General features: G+C 34.2%; 1 protein-coding gene across 1 annotated transcript in view; it reads left to right on the top strand.

The window, feature by feature from the left end:
- LOC132543807 (inositol polyphosphate 5-phosphatase OCRL-like) overlaps nt 1-17680 on the top strand; it is a 52118-nt gene extending 34438 nt beyond the window's left edge. Inside the window, exon 26 of the mRNA XM_060207326.1 lies at nt 17480-17680. Within this exon, the coding sequence (XP_060063309.1) occupies nt 17480-17640 (161 nt within the window). The 3' untranslated portion in view covers nt 17641-17680. The remainder of the gene's footprint in view (nt 1-17479) is intronic.
- Nucleotides 17681-18033: the final 353 nt, after the last annotated feature.

Raw genomic sequence — 18033 nt, 5'->3', positions numbered from 1 at the left:
AACAAGAATGCTTACTATTAGAACAGTTTAGTAGATATCAATATTTGAAAAGTCGTCATAAAACTTTGCAGCCCGAGTCCATTAACAATACATCAAGTCATTAATAAAATGCCTGTATATATGCCACACTTGGGAGATCTGTTTCTGATACACTCAAACAAGTTTATGTTGTTTTTAAGTTTGTCCAACATCAAATGTTTCACACTTGGGACAAAGAAATTCAATAAATCATATTCTTACATCTAAAATTTACATTGGATTTTACTGTTAATGATATTGAAGTGCTCTTCTTAACCCATGCAGGGGTTGTCAATCTTTTTTTTTTATGATGTAAAAATGCCAATGGTAAAGAATTTTTGCTGACTTTGTATTTTTTGGTCATCTAACTGACCGAAGGAATCAGGGTCACTTACAGCCATTGTGTTTTCTCTGTCATCTTACACTGTGAACTGTCTGCTATCCTCTGTCCTCCATCTGCTGTCTGCCATACTTGAACTTTCCATTAGAATGACTTCTTCAATAACTGAAAGGCCTATATATGGATGTTACATAGGACTGGTAGCATGATGAAGGGCTACCGAATCTTAAAAATGAATGACCTTGGCCTGACTTTCAAGGTCATATTATTACGATGTGTTAAAATCTTTAAACAACTTGTTCTTAATAACCTAGAGACCACTGATATTTGGCCTGCAGTGTGCTGGGATAGAATGCTACTGAATTTGTTCAAATGAATCACCTTGGCCATCTTTGAAGGTCACAGTGGTCTTACATACTAAAATCTTCACATGGCTAATGGACTATTATCATAAACATGACTTTATAGTCAGATGACTGTTAAAGCTCATAGGCAACTAATCATATATCATATTTATAGACGAATCACATATCAGCTGATAAGAACACTTTCATGAGTATGTATTTTTCACATGCATGTCAACAACAGTGATGTAATATACCCTGGGCTATCTGTCTTTTCATCCTTCCTTTTCTGTATTAGCACTCCCTTACCTTTATATATAGACTGATTTTAATGAATCTTACTGCAAATATTCCATACAAATGTAGCATAGTCGGAATTTAGGGGTTTCTTTTCTTCAATAACCAACCGAACGAGACGGTGTCATTCCATATTTATTCATCGTACACTCGTAGCTTTCGAAATCCCCCGTGTATGGCACGACGAACATCAAAGTAATGTAAGATGAGAAAAAAACATGTCTTTCCAGTTCGAGCCCAAAACCAGAAGTTCTCTCTAGCAGAGTGGTATATTGCGGCTAGTATTTTACCAGGGTTACATACTTCCCCTCCAGGAAATAACTCGTCCTTGAGTTTCCAGGGTTTACAACGATGCTGGTGGGGCATGGCTCAGTACTTTTCCCAGGTCCCTACATGGGCGCCAATGCAACAAAGGTCATTATTTATTTTAATGCCTCTGCTAGGAATCGAACACGAGACTCCTGGCTTACTAGTCTGATGCTCAACGAATAGAGCTAAAATCAGAAGTTCTCTCTAGCTGAGTGGTATATTGCGGCTAGTATTTTACCAGGGTTACACAAAAAAGGTCAAATAAGTTCACATTACAGAATTTTGTGATTATTTTTTTAGCAGAGTTTTGTCCCTTTTTTTGGCAAATATAGGCACAGTTTTTAAACTGCAAGAATCTTATTAATTCTTTGTTCAATTCCTTTCAAATTTGATAGGGTGATAAAAGAAGTGAAGGAATTGGGGAAATGTTACAGGTTTTTTCATGCTCATGTGACTCAGTATTTCTAGAGTTATGCCCCTTTTATTGTCAGATATGGGCATTGTGTACATATACTGTTGAATTCTTTATTCAGACTTGGTTGGCTTACTCATCATGACATGAAATTATTTTTTCCTGAATGACAGGTTGATTTGACAATATTTGGAAGAGTTACTGCCCTTTGTTGTGTTCCTAATATTAATTTTGTCTGAAGATCTCCTTAAGTTTTCAGCCAATTTCCTTCAAACTTTGTCAGCAATATCACCAAGACATGAAGTTGTGTTTTCCTACACAGCCATTTGATCGAAATTTTTTTAAGGTGATCTCCTTTCTCAGTTTTTACCAATTTCTCTGTAAATTTGTAGACATTATAAGCATTACATAAAGTTGTTTATTCCTCAACGGATTGTGATTTTGCTATTCTATGAAGGGTTATTGCCCTTTGGTCTTTTCAACATTTTCTATGTTGTTCAAATTTGTTTGAAACTTGTTTGGCTTGAAAACCTCAACATGAAAGAGTGTTTTCTTCCATCTATCTGTTCATCAACTTTTTTCTACAAAGTGTTATTAGTCATGAACAACTGTGTGAATTTTGACCAAATAGCACATATTCTTTAAACCCAACTTCTCTTGAAGGAATGATTGAATTTTGCCAAAATCTGGTGTGAAGCTTTAAGGGGAAAGAAAATTCCATTTTGTATAGAGAACCCTGAGGCAGAGGGGCAAGGCCTTATAGGGGAATAGAATAATTTCTTTTAAATCCTACTTCTCCTGGAATGATTGGATTTTGTCCAAATTTGGTCTTAAGTATCCTTAGGTGTGAGTTATGTATAAATGGTGGGTCTCGGGCCCCTTCTTGAGGGGCCTTTTGGGAAAAAATCATACTTCCACTAAAGAAATTTCAGGATTCCCTCCCAATCTGGTCTCAAGCATCTGAGTGTGAAAGGGTTGCAATTTTGTATGAATGGTGGGTCTGGCCCCCACAGTGGATTCAATAGGGGAAATAGAGCAAATTATTTGCAACCCTACTTCTTCTGTATAATTGTCTGGATTCTGTCCCAATTTGGCATAAAGCATCCTTGGGTGAAGAGAAATAAATTTAGTATAAATTGTAGGTCTTGGCCCTATGGGATGGGAGGGACAAGACCCATTATTGGAAAAGTATATAAAATCTTAAAATTTTCTTAGGTATGGCAGGATTCTGTCTAAATTTGGTCTAACGCAAGAATAGTTTGGCTGATCCCCTAAGGACAGAGGGATGAGCCCCATGGGAAGAAGATATATAAGTGTGTGTTGTGTGCTTGGATATTGAGCATCCCTGTAGTTTGGATGAAACAATTTCAGCCAAAGCCAGTTACAGGCTCTATGGGCCTCTTGTTTCAGTGTTGCTTTACAGGCAATATGTTATAACCACACATAAACCCCAGGTTTTCCCAGGTGTATTGAGAGTGTCTTCATCACCGATACACTGTCTTAATCATTTGTAAATGTCGACTGAGCAAAAACCAGAACTGATGATTTTTTCTTGTCATGTCAGCAGTAAATCTCTGGCAATGATTCTTTGCAAGTTCAGGCATCCTGAGTATTACATCTAAGGATAGGTCATTCTTCTTTAAAATAAGTTTTGCTTATATGACAAGTGTTTTTTCCTCTTTTTTTAAACTCTATCGCTTTCTCAATCTCCATTATATCAAACATCAGAATATCAGAACATTAATGCTTCCGCTGTGTGAAGAAATATTTGTTGTCACTTTCATCAGGCTACGATGGTCATAATTTGACCGCAGACGTCAAGCTAAATGTGACAATGTATATGCTAATTGAAATTTTCTCCAATTTCTTGTGGCCAGTAGATATATTTGTGTATCTGGTGGATGTGCTTGTCTTTAGGACGTTGGTTTCTGTCCATTAATTTACTCTCCAGTATATATAGTGTCAGGTCCGGGGCCGTCCACACACATCACTAAACTGATTCTACGGAATCATTGATTTATGCACCAACAGAACATGAAACAAATTGAATTTGAGAAGCAATTCTCTGTCATGCTGGGCCCAAATTACCACCTATAAATCAGTGCTAAAGTCTCCATATATCACAAAATATTACCAAGATACATTAGATTTTCCAGGACGGGCTTCCAATTAAAATCGGGTGAAAGTTCACTTCCATATTTTTCATTACACTCGTTTTATTGCCATATATATACGAAAGAGAAACACGCTGATACAATCATTTATACATGGAGATTTACGTAATTATATCCCAAAAGCTTGAAAATCTGAAGTACTCTGCTACAAAAGTACACTACAAATACTGCAGATATTTCTTTTAAACGCATTTAATGATATTTAACTGATCTGGGTAGTACTCTGGTAGAACGGCTCGCTTTGTATAATGTCCTCACCTGCTGGTAGGACTGCCACTGCAATACATATGTTCACAGAAAAGAATTGAGTTGCTGCATCTAAATCAAGTATAATATGGCATGGATACTGTTTATGAAAAAGTTTTAAATTTATGGTTTTACCAGTGTGACCAGGTCTTTTCTCCATCATAAATGAGTACCTAATTAACCTCGAACATTAATTAGTTTGTATCAATATAATTGAATCTAGAATCATAAAGAAGTTTTTTTTCATGCGAGATTTGTAACTCACCTTGCCCAGGGAGAAAAATTACCTATGACATCGTGCGACCTCTGTCCATCCTTCTTAGAGGAAGGAGACTCAATTTCGTATGAATGAAATGGTGGGTATGACCGCAGAGGAGGCCAAGTGGTTGGGTCTAAAAGGGGTCATTTTGGTGTATAGCATTTTTCAGTGAAGAGCCTAAATACCCCCACCCTTTGCCTCAATGGGCCCAATAGGAGAAACAGAGCTAAATGTTTGAAATATTTCTTCCTTTGTAGGAATATTTAGATTTTATCCATATTTTGTTTGAAGAATTCCTGTGTAAAGAAGAATAAAGTTTTGTACAAATGTTGGGACTCGGCCTCCTGGGGAAGGAAGGGCAAAGCCCAATAGAGGAAATAGGGTAAATTCCTTGAAATCCTTCTTTCTGTGTTAGAATGGGAGTGGGTTCTGTCCTATTTATATTCTTTGGTGATGGAGGATTCAATTTGATATGGGTGATGGGTCTGACCCCCCTGGGGCGAGAGGGGGCGAGGCCCAATAGTAGAAAGAGAATAAATTATATAAAATCCTACATTTTATATAGGAATGTGTGGATTATGTCTATGGACTAGGTTGAAGGGAAATGAATATGGTATAAACCCCTCTGGGATAGGATGGCAGAGCCCACAAGGCAAAACAGAGCCAATTCATTAATATCATTCTTCATTTATAAGAATGGCAGGATTCTGTCCATATTTTGAATTAGGCTTTTTCTCTTCATAAATGGTTTGATTGATGCCCTTGCAGCAGAAGGGGGAACTATATACAAGCCTTTAGAATTATACAAGCCTTTAGAATTCCTTTTTCTTTAGTTTTGATCAAGCAATTTCAGCTGTTAAAAAAGGGCAGGTTGACAATACAGGTCCTCTAGGCCTCTTGTTCGTTAAAGTCTTCAAAATTTCTTTGCTCAGTTGTTTTTTCAAGCCTTGTTGAGCAAAAGTTGGCGACAAGTTTCTTAAAATCTCATATGAAATGAAGATACTTTTTATTATATAACAAAGTCCTAACTATACAGTTGTCAGATCTGATCAACTCAAATCTGTCAAAAAATACTAAAATACATTTCCTTAAAATTTCAAGTCTTTTTGTTGGATGTAATTGTCAACTTTGATTTATGATTTAGGCAGAGTATCCTTTTGGGTCAAAGAAACTGAAAAGGAAATTCCGTGAAAAGATTTTTGATAATTTCAACCTTCTGACTTGTTGGAATTTTATTTTCCCACTGGCTGAATGAAGTTATGGTTAGAATTTGTATTTATATGAGGTCATGGGGCCATCATGTGGGAGAACAGGAGTCAGCTTCATGTATTAAATATTTCACATAATAATATTCCCTATTCCAAAACTTGTCTTCTAGACTTTATTTAAACCCTTTATTATACCTCAGTTGGAGCTGAAATCTAAATCATCTATGACATTTTAACTTCACATGTGAACCATACTATTTAGAAAGAGCCTGAAAAACAGGATGGAACTGGTCCTTTTGTGTAATATTTCATTTAGCACTCTGCTGCAACTAAAACTTAAATTCAGATTTGAAAGTAATTAACTTGCCCATACAGTTAACCATAAAGGTGACATACAGTGGTACTTCAGAATTGAATTTTGAGGTTGCATGTTTTTTTTAATCTTTTTTACAAAATCAATTGACTATTGAAATTTTTTACTGTATGTTTTTGCAGTCAAGAAGAATGATTAGATTTCAAATGTATAGAGGTTTGCCTCATATGAGATTACATTGCTGAAGTTTTTATGGCTTATTATATTCAGTTATTGAACCCAAGAGATAAAGGTAGACTGAAAGATGTCAACAATTAAACACTTTAAATATATGGACAGACAATGGAAAAGACAGACAACTGAAAGATGTGGACAGACAATGGAAAAGACAGACAACTGAAAGATGTGGACAGACAATGGAAAAGACAGACAACTGAAAGATGTGGACAGACAATGGAAAAGACAGACAACTGAAAGATGTGGACAGACAATGGAAAAGACAGACAACTGAAAGATGTGGACAGACAATGGAAAAGACAGACAACTGAAAGATGTGGACAGACAACGGAAATAATAATCATCTGAAAAATGTGAAAAGACTGATAATTATATAGACAGGCATCTGAAATATGTAGACAGACAAATGCAATATTTGGACAGACAACTGAAAGATATGGACAGACAAGTGAATGATTTGGACAGACAACTGAAAGATTTGAACACGCAAGTGAAAGACAGATATGCATAGTTAGAGAATTGAAAAATTTAGACAGAAAAAAAAATACAATTAATGTCAAAATGGCATAAATGAATGATAAATATTGAGAGAAAAAGTCATCAGCTGTTTCTTTGAATGATTCTGAATGCATTGCATGATCTGAAGCACAAATATCTTACGAGTAATTTTCTTGGTGCAAATTGATTTAACCAAATTTGGCGAGGTCTTGTCAGGCTGCTGTTTCTGCCGTAAACATGTTATCACATTGATTTAGTAGTAAATCATGCCCCGTCATCTTAAACTGTGTTTCTCTACCTGAGAAAGTTTTTGCATGTTAATAAATTTTCTGGGTCTTGTTTCTGGGCAGAAGAATAGATTCATCTGGGTTTAATTCATTGTTGCTTTTAAAATGTTCAGCTTTATAAAGAACTTCAGTAAAAATAGAACAAAATAGGTCACACATTGATGAACAAATGTTGTTGTAGTGAAAAAATAACATTAAGAATTTTAAGAATCTAATTTGCTGAATTTTTTCCTCAGTTTCTCACAGAGATTTCCTGTTAAATTTTACTCTGAAATGTCTCTAAAAAGTGAATTGCAATCAGTGTCGGAGAGAGTGCTTTAATCAAGACATTGTAGATTTAATGGCAGTGGAAAGGATTCAGTGAATGCTACACGCATCAAATCTCCCAAATGAAATTATCAATTTGCTTCTATTGAAAGATCAAATGGAGAAGTAATATCGTGATGGATGTTGCTGTCTTTCCAGTTGAATTAAATTGTTCTTAGGAGATACTTGGACAGACTTAACAATACAAAATTTCCTCCCGATGTTTTTTGATAGCAAAACAAAATTTACTTCATTGAAGATTTTAAACAAGTTACTCCCGAGTAGGAAAAAGACGGTACAAATTTTTTCTGCTCACTGATTAAGTGGCTGAGATCTTTTTCAAAACTCTGATAAATTGTTGGATATTGCTGTGAAGAATTTCAAAATTTGTCCTTTCTGTGTATATTTTCAAGGTCAGAGGGATCAAATTTGTTTAAAACTTCCAAAAAAATTCTTCTTAAGTTTTAGAAAATCTAGGATACTGATATTTGGCTAATATAAAAGATGTTGAATTAAGGCCACTTTTGGGACTAATAAGTTTAAATTTTTTAAAAAGTCTCTTTTAAGTTTCCTATAAGACCTAATAAGCTAATATTTGACCAGGGACGTAGTGCTGAATTTTTCTTTCTTATAAGAAACATTGATCTATTTTCAAGTTTACAAATATGTCGACAATCTAGAATTTGTATCTAATATGTCCTGCCTAACTGCTATTTGGTCAGTATGTATTATGAATTACGATAAATGACCTTGACTTTATATTCAAGATCATAGAGCTTAAATATACTAAGTCATCTTTTAAGAATGTCGTTCCAATGTTCGAGAACGCCTTTAGTTCTGTTCATTTGCTAGCATACTGATATTTCATTTTCCGCAAATAAATGACCTTGATCTGTCTTTTATGTTCAGATATGATTCAATCTTGTATTTGTAAGAATTTTACGTGTTATATTACTCAGGATAATGATGTTTGAGTTTGTTCAATTTTGACCTTCACCTGTTTTCAAATTTCAAATTGATGAATCTTCTTTTAAAATTCCATAAGGTTCTGATATTTTGGGTTAAAAGCAAAAAACTGGAATGAATTGCTTCAATTTCAAGGTCACATGGATCAGATTTCCTTAAAGGTCAAATACCTTTTCTGTCAAAAGCAATCACTGCTAGGTCAGTACTATATGTCAGTTACAGGCTAAATGTATATTGCCAACCTTTCAAATTATATAACTGAACAAATATGATGAATATTTTGCCTCTATTACTTGAGTATCTATGAAACCTTGTTTAGTAAAAGTTTAAAATAAATTCTGGACTGAAACACATGATAGAGAAGTGTTATATTTATGCCAGTTTAAGGGCTGTCTCCTTGAAATCTTCAAATGTGACGGATTATCTTGGTTAAAAAATTTGTATAACAGTTAGCAGCGATTACAACGAAATGACCTTGAAAGACCTTGAGTGACCTTGAGATTGAGATATTTAGATACATCTTCTATAATTTCCATCATTACAAACATGTCTCTTGATACAAAAAACAATTGATTGTTTTAAAGTTTTTAAATGTTATTTAATGAGATTCTACAAGTTATCTTAGAAGGGATCTGTTCATATACCTGTCAATTTTTCAAAATTGAAATGCGAAAGAATCTGACACCATGCAAAAAAAAAACATCCTATATATAGTGTCCCTAATTTAAGAATAGGGTTGTAGTCAAATATAATTATTATTTGAAATTTTATACAAATACTGCAATTTTGTTCCAGAAAGGGAGTCAAGTTTTTGAATGACGTATTAGTGAAAACATTAGAGCAAACCTTCCTCAAAAATGAAATGAATTGACAGATATGTTAAAATCATCTTGAATATGCCAATTTCTTATTATCAAAATTCATCTCTTTGATATTTTTTTTAATCTGGAAATAAGTCCATATTTAATTCTGTTCACAATAATTACTGTAATATCCTGCATATTGCCCATTTCTTTAGATTGCCTGCAAAAGCAAAAATAGTCGTTTTATGAATTTAGATCCACAGATAGCCTGCTTTTGTACATTGCCTGTGGGCTTTCTGCAATGTAATGAATTTCAAGTACATTGACACATCAGGGAAATCCCCTACCATATTTTCATTTATTTTTTTTTTTTTTACATTGCTGTTGTCGGATGCCAGAAAGATCTCACAGTTACTTGTATTATCTTGACACATGAACAGTTTTAATAAATTAATTTCTAGATATTCTTGTGAGAAACAAGTGTGACAAAGGATTTGACAAGAGTTGTGTAAGCCCGCAGTTTCCCTGTCGCTTGGAAAACATTTTGCCAGATTGCCTGCTTCATCAGATAGCCCACAGAAGGCATTTTCAAATGTTTGAAATCCTATAAGGCAATAAACATGAAGTCACGATAACACAAATAAATGTACTTTCTACTAGCTCACCTGATCCATGTCATACGGTGTCAATTATCCGTAAACTTTCCTCGCCAGGTTTTGATGAAATTTGATTAAAATGATCAGTAAAGGGTACTGATTAATATTTATCATGTTTGAAGTGAAAACGAAATTCAAGATGGCTACCATTATCGCCATTTTTAGTTTCTATTCTAATAAATCAAATACAATTGGAATGATATTGATGTTCATTAGACGGAAAGTATGGCCACCAGAGTAATGATAGTTAAATGCGTCGTGAATTATCAGTCCAATATCTGTTTGTGTACTAGATAACTTGAGACTAGAAAATCATTTGGCATTGATTTTTCGGCAGAATGTTCACATTATAGAGATAGATAAACTTTAGGAACATTATAATGAGCAGTTGAATATTGATTGATTTAATAGTAATTTTTAGCTCACCTGGCCCAAAGGGATACAGCGGTATCTGTCGCCTGTTGGTTGTCTGTCGTCCGCGTCTGTTGTCCGCTGTCTGACAACTTCTACTATATATTGCAAGTATACTGAACAACGTAGCAGAATTTAATCAAATTTAGTCTGAAACATCCTTGGGGAAAGTGCCTAATAGGTAAAATCTCTCAATTTCTGTAAAATGTATCTTCTTCTTCAGGAATTACAGGATATACTCCATATTTGGTTTGAAGCAAGCTTGGGTGAAGTGAAATTAGTTTTGTATAAAGTATTGGTTTCTGCCCACTGGGGCCAGAGGTACGGGGCCCAACAGGGAAAATCTAACCCACAGGTAGATTAAGTACATTTTCATGTCATTCCTTTGCACCATCAACAATTCTTTTGGATCTTTGGTTCTTTGAAACAGTTGTGATCCCCGTTGAATAACTATAGTATTGCTGAGTACCAGGAGATAAACACAATTATAACTCACAATTTGTCCTGGAGTCTGGTCCCACCTTAGGACAGATTATATGTTTGAAGCCATTGAGATTACCATCCCATAACTTGATAACATTGCTGGTCATCAAGAGATAAACAACTGATCTCTGTCCCCATCCCTAGGGAATCTAAAGCTGTACCTGTAGGGCGAGTCTCATCAGGGGGAATGCTTTCTTTTCAAAGAAATGCAAAGATTGTATTATTGACTTAAATATCCAGGTAAGCCATACAGGCCCTCTGGGTCTCTCGTTGTCTCTCTATTGATTTGCTGTAAGGGGCCATAACAAGGGGTATTCTGTTGATAAGGATTAATGTTCGATGTCAGAATTAGCTGTGAGGAGCTACACAAATGAAAATTCATCTCTATTTGTAGCTTTTCTAAATATACTAGGCATGTAACTTTTCAGACCAGAACATTAAATATTTGTGTTGCATATTGTCAGCTTAACTGGAAGATCTATAACTTGACTTGGTATTGTATATTGAGAAATGAACAATATGGTTCAATCTTGTAATGTCAGTAGTATCAGAAACTGATTGCAATTGATGTCTTATACTTGACCTACGACCTTTGGTGAACTTGATATTGACCTTTGAGCTAAATTTACATTGTTTATATAAGATGTGCAAATGAAAAGTATACAACACTGAGTAATATTGCTGAATTTTCCTAATGCGATGTCACTGCTGTGATAACTGGTGGTATATCTCCTGGAACTCCAGCTTTCCTACACTGCCCGAACATGGCACATACTTAAATGGCCCAGACTGTTAATAGGACATAAAACAACGATACACTAAAATGTAAGTAATATGTGTTGGCCTTTTGGTATTTTACAGGATAAAAGCAATGAAAATACCAGTGCCAACTTACATATTGTATTTTCAGAGACGACCGATAGTTTGATTCTCTGCTTGCTTGTGAAATGGGCTTGGGTCAATATCATGATCACAAAGTTTTATCCTTAAAGTACTCTTGTTTCCCTGGACTTGTACAACCCCCATGAACTATCATTAGTTCATACATTTCCATGTACAGCTGGTTTCACAGTTGTTGTAAAATAAATAAGTTTATATTCAATGCCCTTGTCTATTGATTCTTATCAATGTGTGAAAAAGATTGATTCTTATGAATGTGTGAAAAAAATTATAAACTTTTATGATAAATAATTGATCCGTTGCTGTCATATAGCATTTCCGACTCAGCCTCGGTTAGACTTACTTATACAAACTATTAATAGACTGCAGATAGACTTACTTATACTATTATTAATAGACTGCAGATAATTAATAGACTGCAGATAGACTTACTTACTTACTTATACATACTATTTAGACTGCAGATAGATTCTACTATTAATAGACTGCAGATACTTATACATATTAATAGACTGACGGACTTATATTATAGACTGCAGATAGGCTATTAATAGACTGCAGATAGACTTATGTATACTATTAGACTGCAGATAGATGTAACCATGAAAAATAGACTTACAGTTGATTTTCATATTAATAGACTGCAGATAGACTTTTCACTGATAGAATGCAGATAGACTATTAATATTGACTGCAGATAGACTTACTTATACAGCTATTAATAGACTGCAGATAGACTTACTTATACTATCTCTAGAATGCAGATAGACTTACTTATACTATTAAGACTTTGAATGCAGATAGACTTACTTATACTACTTGTAATAGAATGCAGATAGACTTACTTATTACTTTAGAGCAGATAGACTTACTTATACTATTAATAGAATGCAGATAGACTTAATTTACTAGATAGACTTAATAGAGATGCAGATAGACTTACTTATACTATTATAGAATGCAGATAGACTTACTTATACTATTCAATAGACTGCAGATAGACTTACTTATACATATATTAATAGAACTATTAGATGCAAACTTACTTATACTATTAATAGACTGCAGATAGACTTACTTGCATACTATATTAATAGAATGCAGATAGACTTACTTATACATACTATTAATAGACTGCAGATAGACTTACTTATACTATTGATAGACTGCAGATAGACTTACTTATACTATTGATAGAATGCAGATAGACTTACTTATACTATTAATAGACTGCAGATAGACTTACTTATAGACTGCAGATAGACTTACTTATACATACTATTAATAGAATGCAGATAGACTTACTCATACTATCAATAGACTGCAGATAGACTTACTTATACATACTATTAATAGACTGCAGATAGACTTACTTATACTATTGATAGAATGCAGATAGACTTACTTATACTATCAATAGACTGCAGATAGACTTACTTATACATACTATTAATAGAATGCAGATAGACTTACTCATACTATCATTAGACTGCAGATAGACTTACTTATACTATTAATAGACTGCAGATAGACTTACTTATACTATTGATAGACTGCAGATAGACTTACTTATACTATTAATAGACTGCAGATAGACTTACTTATACATATTATTAATAGAATGCAGATAGACTTACTCATACTATCAATAGACTGCAGATAGACTTACTTATATAATAGACTGCAGATAGACTTACTTATACTATTGATAGAATGCAGATAGACTTACTTATACAGATAGACTTACTTATACTATTAATAGACTGCAGATAGACTTACTTATACTATTAATAGATTGCAGATAGACTTACTTATACATACTATTAATAGACTGCAGATAGACTTACTTATACTATTTAATAGACTGCAGATAGACTTACTTATACATATATTAATAGACTGCAGATAGACTTACTTATACATACTATTAATAGACTGCAGATAGACTTACTTATACATACTATTAATAGACTGCAGATAGACTTACTCATACTATCATTAGACTGCAGATAGACATACTTATACTATTAATAGACTGCAGATAGACTTACTTATACTATTAATAGACTGCAGATAGACTTACTTATAGACTGCAGATAGACTTACTTATACATACTATTAATAGACTGCAGATAGACTTACTTATACTATTGATAGAATGCAGATAGACTTACTTATACTATCATTAGACTGCAGATAGACTTACTTATACTATTGATAGAATGCAGATAGACTTACTTATACTATTGATAGAATGCAGATAGACTTACTTATACATACTATTAATAGACTGCAGATAGACTTACTTATACATACTATTAATAGAATGCAGATAGACTTACTCATACTATCAATAGACTGCAGATAGACTTACTTATACTATTAATAGAATGCAGATAGACTTATGATATTAATAGAATGCAGATAGACTTACTTATACTATTAATAGAATGCAGATAGACTTACTTATACTATTAATAGAATGCAGATAGACTTACTTATGCTATTAATAGAATGCAGATAGACTTACTTATACTATTAATAGAATGCAGATAGACTTACTTATACTATTAATAGAATGCAGATAGACTTACTTATACTATTAATAGAATGCAGATAGACTTACTTATACTATTAATAGAATGCAGATAGACAGATTGACTTACTTATACTATTAATAGAATGCAGATAGACTTACTTATACTATTAATAGAATGCAGATAGACTTACTTATACTATTAATAGAATGCAGATAGACTTACTTATACTATTAATAGAATGCAGATAGACTTATAATATTAATAGAATGCAGATTGATAGATTGATTATTGTCTTGATTTACAATGAGATTTGATAGATTCTGTGTTTTCAAGAAGCAGAAAAGCAGACGGGGCTTTGCTTTCTTTTAAATAGTTGCACCCTTTGGTGAGACACCTTACCCTTAGTTCCCATTTCTCTGTGGATGGCATGCGACTGCCTCCAGTATGTTGTTCAGTAAGGTAAGAACCAGCTATCATGAAGATCCTCCTCCAATTGGCCCCCAGCTTGTTCACAGGATAATTAACCTGACAAACAAACACTGGCAAACAGTGTCATGTGTGAAGATTAATTGGAGGGAATTTGTTTTCCTTGAAGCGTGATAAAAAAAGAAGGCGGGGACTATCCTCTCATTCTCTTTTGGTGGGCATCTTCAATCTTCTGACATCTGAAAACTAAATCTGAGATATATTCTTGTAGAGTGTTGAAAATGACCTACTTTGTGTGAACTATGTGGATGCTTATTCAGGGCATGATAGGTAGCCAGTCGGTACGATTGTAGCAGAATATGTCGCACCTTGATAGAATTGGCTCATATTACTCCCGTGTTCTGTGACAAATCATATTAGAGAGTAATAAAGCATTATAAAAGTGTGTTAAACAGGATCAGATTGAAACTTGAGGGATCATGTTTCCATGTTCACCAAGTTTCCGAATGATAACACATCAAGGTCTGACATCCTTCATTACGCTCTGTTAAGGTCTTCTACACTCTGTTACATTTTCACGCCAGCTGAAGATTTTGCGTCAAATTGAATTAATCTTGTCAAAATTTTTGATAATTAAAAATGTTTTGATAGTCCTCACCGTCTTTACAATTCCACTAAATTCTGTGTAATTTTTCATGTCTTATATGATAAGCAGCTGTCATTTCAGACCAATTACATGTTAATCACATTGTGCATCAAAGCAGTTTAACTAGATTTCAGTGATTCTCATTGTGGTTGTTGTTAGGAAAGCAGCATGCCCCCATAATTTAAGAAACCTTGTTATCAGATAAATTTTCAAAATAAAAACTTTTAACCTTGAAATTGATTTAATTAGTTAACTTCATAATCACATTTGTGTATCTTCTCAGCGATGAGAGGTAAGCTCTGTGGCCGTGAATGTTGCGTTGTTGAAACAAATGAAATTAAATTGTTTGAAACTGTTCTAGAATGCTTGATTTTTGAGATCATGATGAAAAAATATTTAAATAAACACAGAGCTACTTTAGTCCTATCTTATCTGTCACATTCCCATCACTTTCTCGGGGTCTTTATAGAATTATTGATATATATAATCTGTTTAATGATATATTTATGGTATCACAGCAAATGTATCTCCATTTAAAAAGAGCTTCAGTCTGAATTGACTTTAAAAACTCTTTGAAACATTTTTTTTTTTTGAAAAATAAATTTGAAGACAAATTCCCTGATTCACTGTAAGGTTTGAAATTTGCATGTTTCTTGTAAACTGTAGTTCACTGTGTAGCTTTAAAAGCTAATTAGGTCATGCTAATTAATAAGCCCACTTCTATCAAACAAATATTGTTCCGCTTTCCTGTATTTCCTCTTTGAGTTCGAATTTCTGTGTCAGAATCAGCAATGGACTTATTTTGCGGATTAGATTAAGAAAAGAAGGCTATTGAAGCACTTATTTGCTCCTCTACCTGTGCAACGAACCAGATTGAGGGGACTGTATTTTCCTCTCGGTCCATAGGTCCGTCTGTCCCTACGTCCGTCTGTCCCTTCATTTGTGACTTTGTCAGCACTCCAGCAGTTTCATTCCTTGACAGGTCCTCTTCAAAATTCACAGGCTTATAAATCTGATTGTCGTAGACATGACCTAGTTTGCGAGCTATTGGTTTAAGGTCAAGATCACTGCAGTTATTTTTTAGAAAAACACTGTCAGCACTCTTGCTTGTATGGGCCATGAGAGGACACAGTAATACTAAGTATGCTTGTTGGTATTGCCACTTACAGTGTAAGGTTGCATGCTCATGTATCAAAGATTAAGTTTGTGATTCTTAAATCTCAATCGTTACTAGCATCAATATAATATTTCTGTGTCAAGTGGTTCTCCACACATTCTAGTTTACTAAACATAATTAACATTACAATGATCAAAAAAGGATAATTACACTTTATCAGTTATATTGCTCTGTTTATTTCAGATGTTATTTTAACACTTGTGGTAAATCTAAAGCTATATGCTATACCCGCATTTGACAATTCACTAAAAAAGTGTGAGCTATGCCTAATCCGATATTGACATTGTTCGTGTACCGAAGGAAAGCGATGCAGTCTAGAATACTCTTGAAAAGGAAGGAATTATTGTCGTTCAAAGAACATCCTAATTGTATGAAAGCTTAGGGAAAGTACAAGATTTAGTTAACCCTCATACTGCTAGAACTCTCTCAGGATCCACAGCGATTGTACAGATTTTACCATTTCTCCCCAAGTCGTCGTTAATGCTTAGTTACCTAAATTGCTCTCAGATTTCTGTGCTGTTAATAAATATGTGGTGGTGGTCTTTCTTGGTAATCATACCAAAGGTGTACTATTTCAGAGACAGCTAAAACACCTTAGATACCTATGTATAGACAGTTTTTATAATACTGTTCCAACAATAAGCCCATGCCCGGTAATAAGCCCGCCTGCATCTATTGTAGTGTCAACAAAATCTACATAACTGTCCAGTAGTAAGACCACCTCATGGATTTGATATTATACCCTTAGCTAATATTGCCAGATGAATACTTAAAATAAAAATGAAAGGAAAAAAAATGGAAGCCCAGTAAACGTGTGAGAAAATTCAACAAAAATCCTTTTATTCCCTTCCATTTCTGTAATTTTCACTTGATTCATAAACAGATAGATTTTGTCTGTTTGCAACATGCTTACTTGTTCTATATATTTCATTTTTTCTAGATCTTGAAAGTTAAAGAAAAATCTTAGCTTTTCCTAAAACTGGTCATATTCAGTTTTTTCCTGTCATTACCTTATAAATGTTGTAATATTTTAATTAAATGTGGTCTACAGAAAATAGCAGATCTGTAGCATTTCTACTTCCAACTAAGGAACCATTGAGTATATCCTGCCCTATATGCCTCTTGTGAAGAAAAATCAACTTTATTAACTGGTATTCAATGATTCTCATCTAATAAAGTTTTATCATTGATCTTATCATTCTATCGTTATCAATATTTTGTAGCAACAACCTTTGGAAAGATTTTTCTGCGGCCACCCCCTGCTCCAGCGACGTTACAGAAGAAGAGATCAGTTAGGGAAGATTCGCCTGTTGGTCAAGGTGAAGAAGACATGAAGAGAGCAGCATTTGTGTATCACTTCCTCACCAATGAGTATGATGAATGATCAGACTGGTCAGTGGGATTGACCAGTGAGTGACCGTGAGATGACCATAGGGAACAATCTACAGAAACTGGTGTTGTAGTTAGTGTTTGATCTCAATGAGTGACCACACCTCTAGGGCCAGAGGTAATGACTGACCACGGGTGAGTTTAGATTATCTATTCAGCCTCTATTGTCTGTGTGAGTGACCATCTGGACTGTCCATAATGAGTGACCAGAGGTGACCATCTAGACTGTCCACAGTGAGAGAGTGACCAAAGGTGACCATCTGGACTGTCCACAGTGAGAGAGTGACCAGAGGTGACATTTGAACTGTCCACAGTGAGAGAGTGACCAGAGGTGACATCTGAACTGTCCACAGTAAATGAGTGACCAGAGGTGACCATCTGAACTGTC

This window comes from Ylistrum balloti, unplaced genomic scaffold (genome assembly GCF_031769215.1).
Source record: "Ylistrum balloti isolate Yb309-2 unplaced genomic scaffold, AGI_CSIRO_Ybal_v1 Utg369766, whole genome shotgun sequence".
Taxonomy (NCBI): Eukaryota; Metazoa; Mollusca; class Bivalvia; order Pectinida; family Pectinidae; genus Ylistrum; species Ylistrum balloti.
Note: the sequence above shows the minus strand (reverse complement) of the source record. Positions and strands in the feature narration are given on the sequence as shown.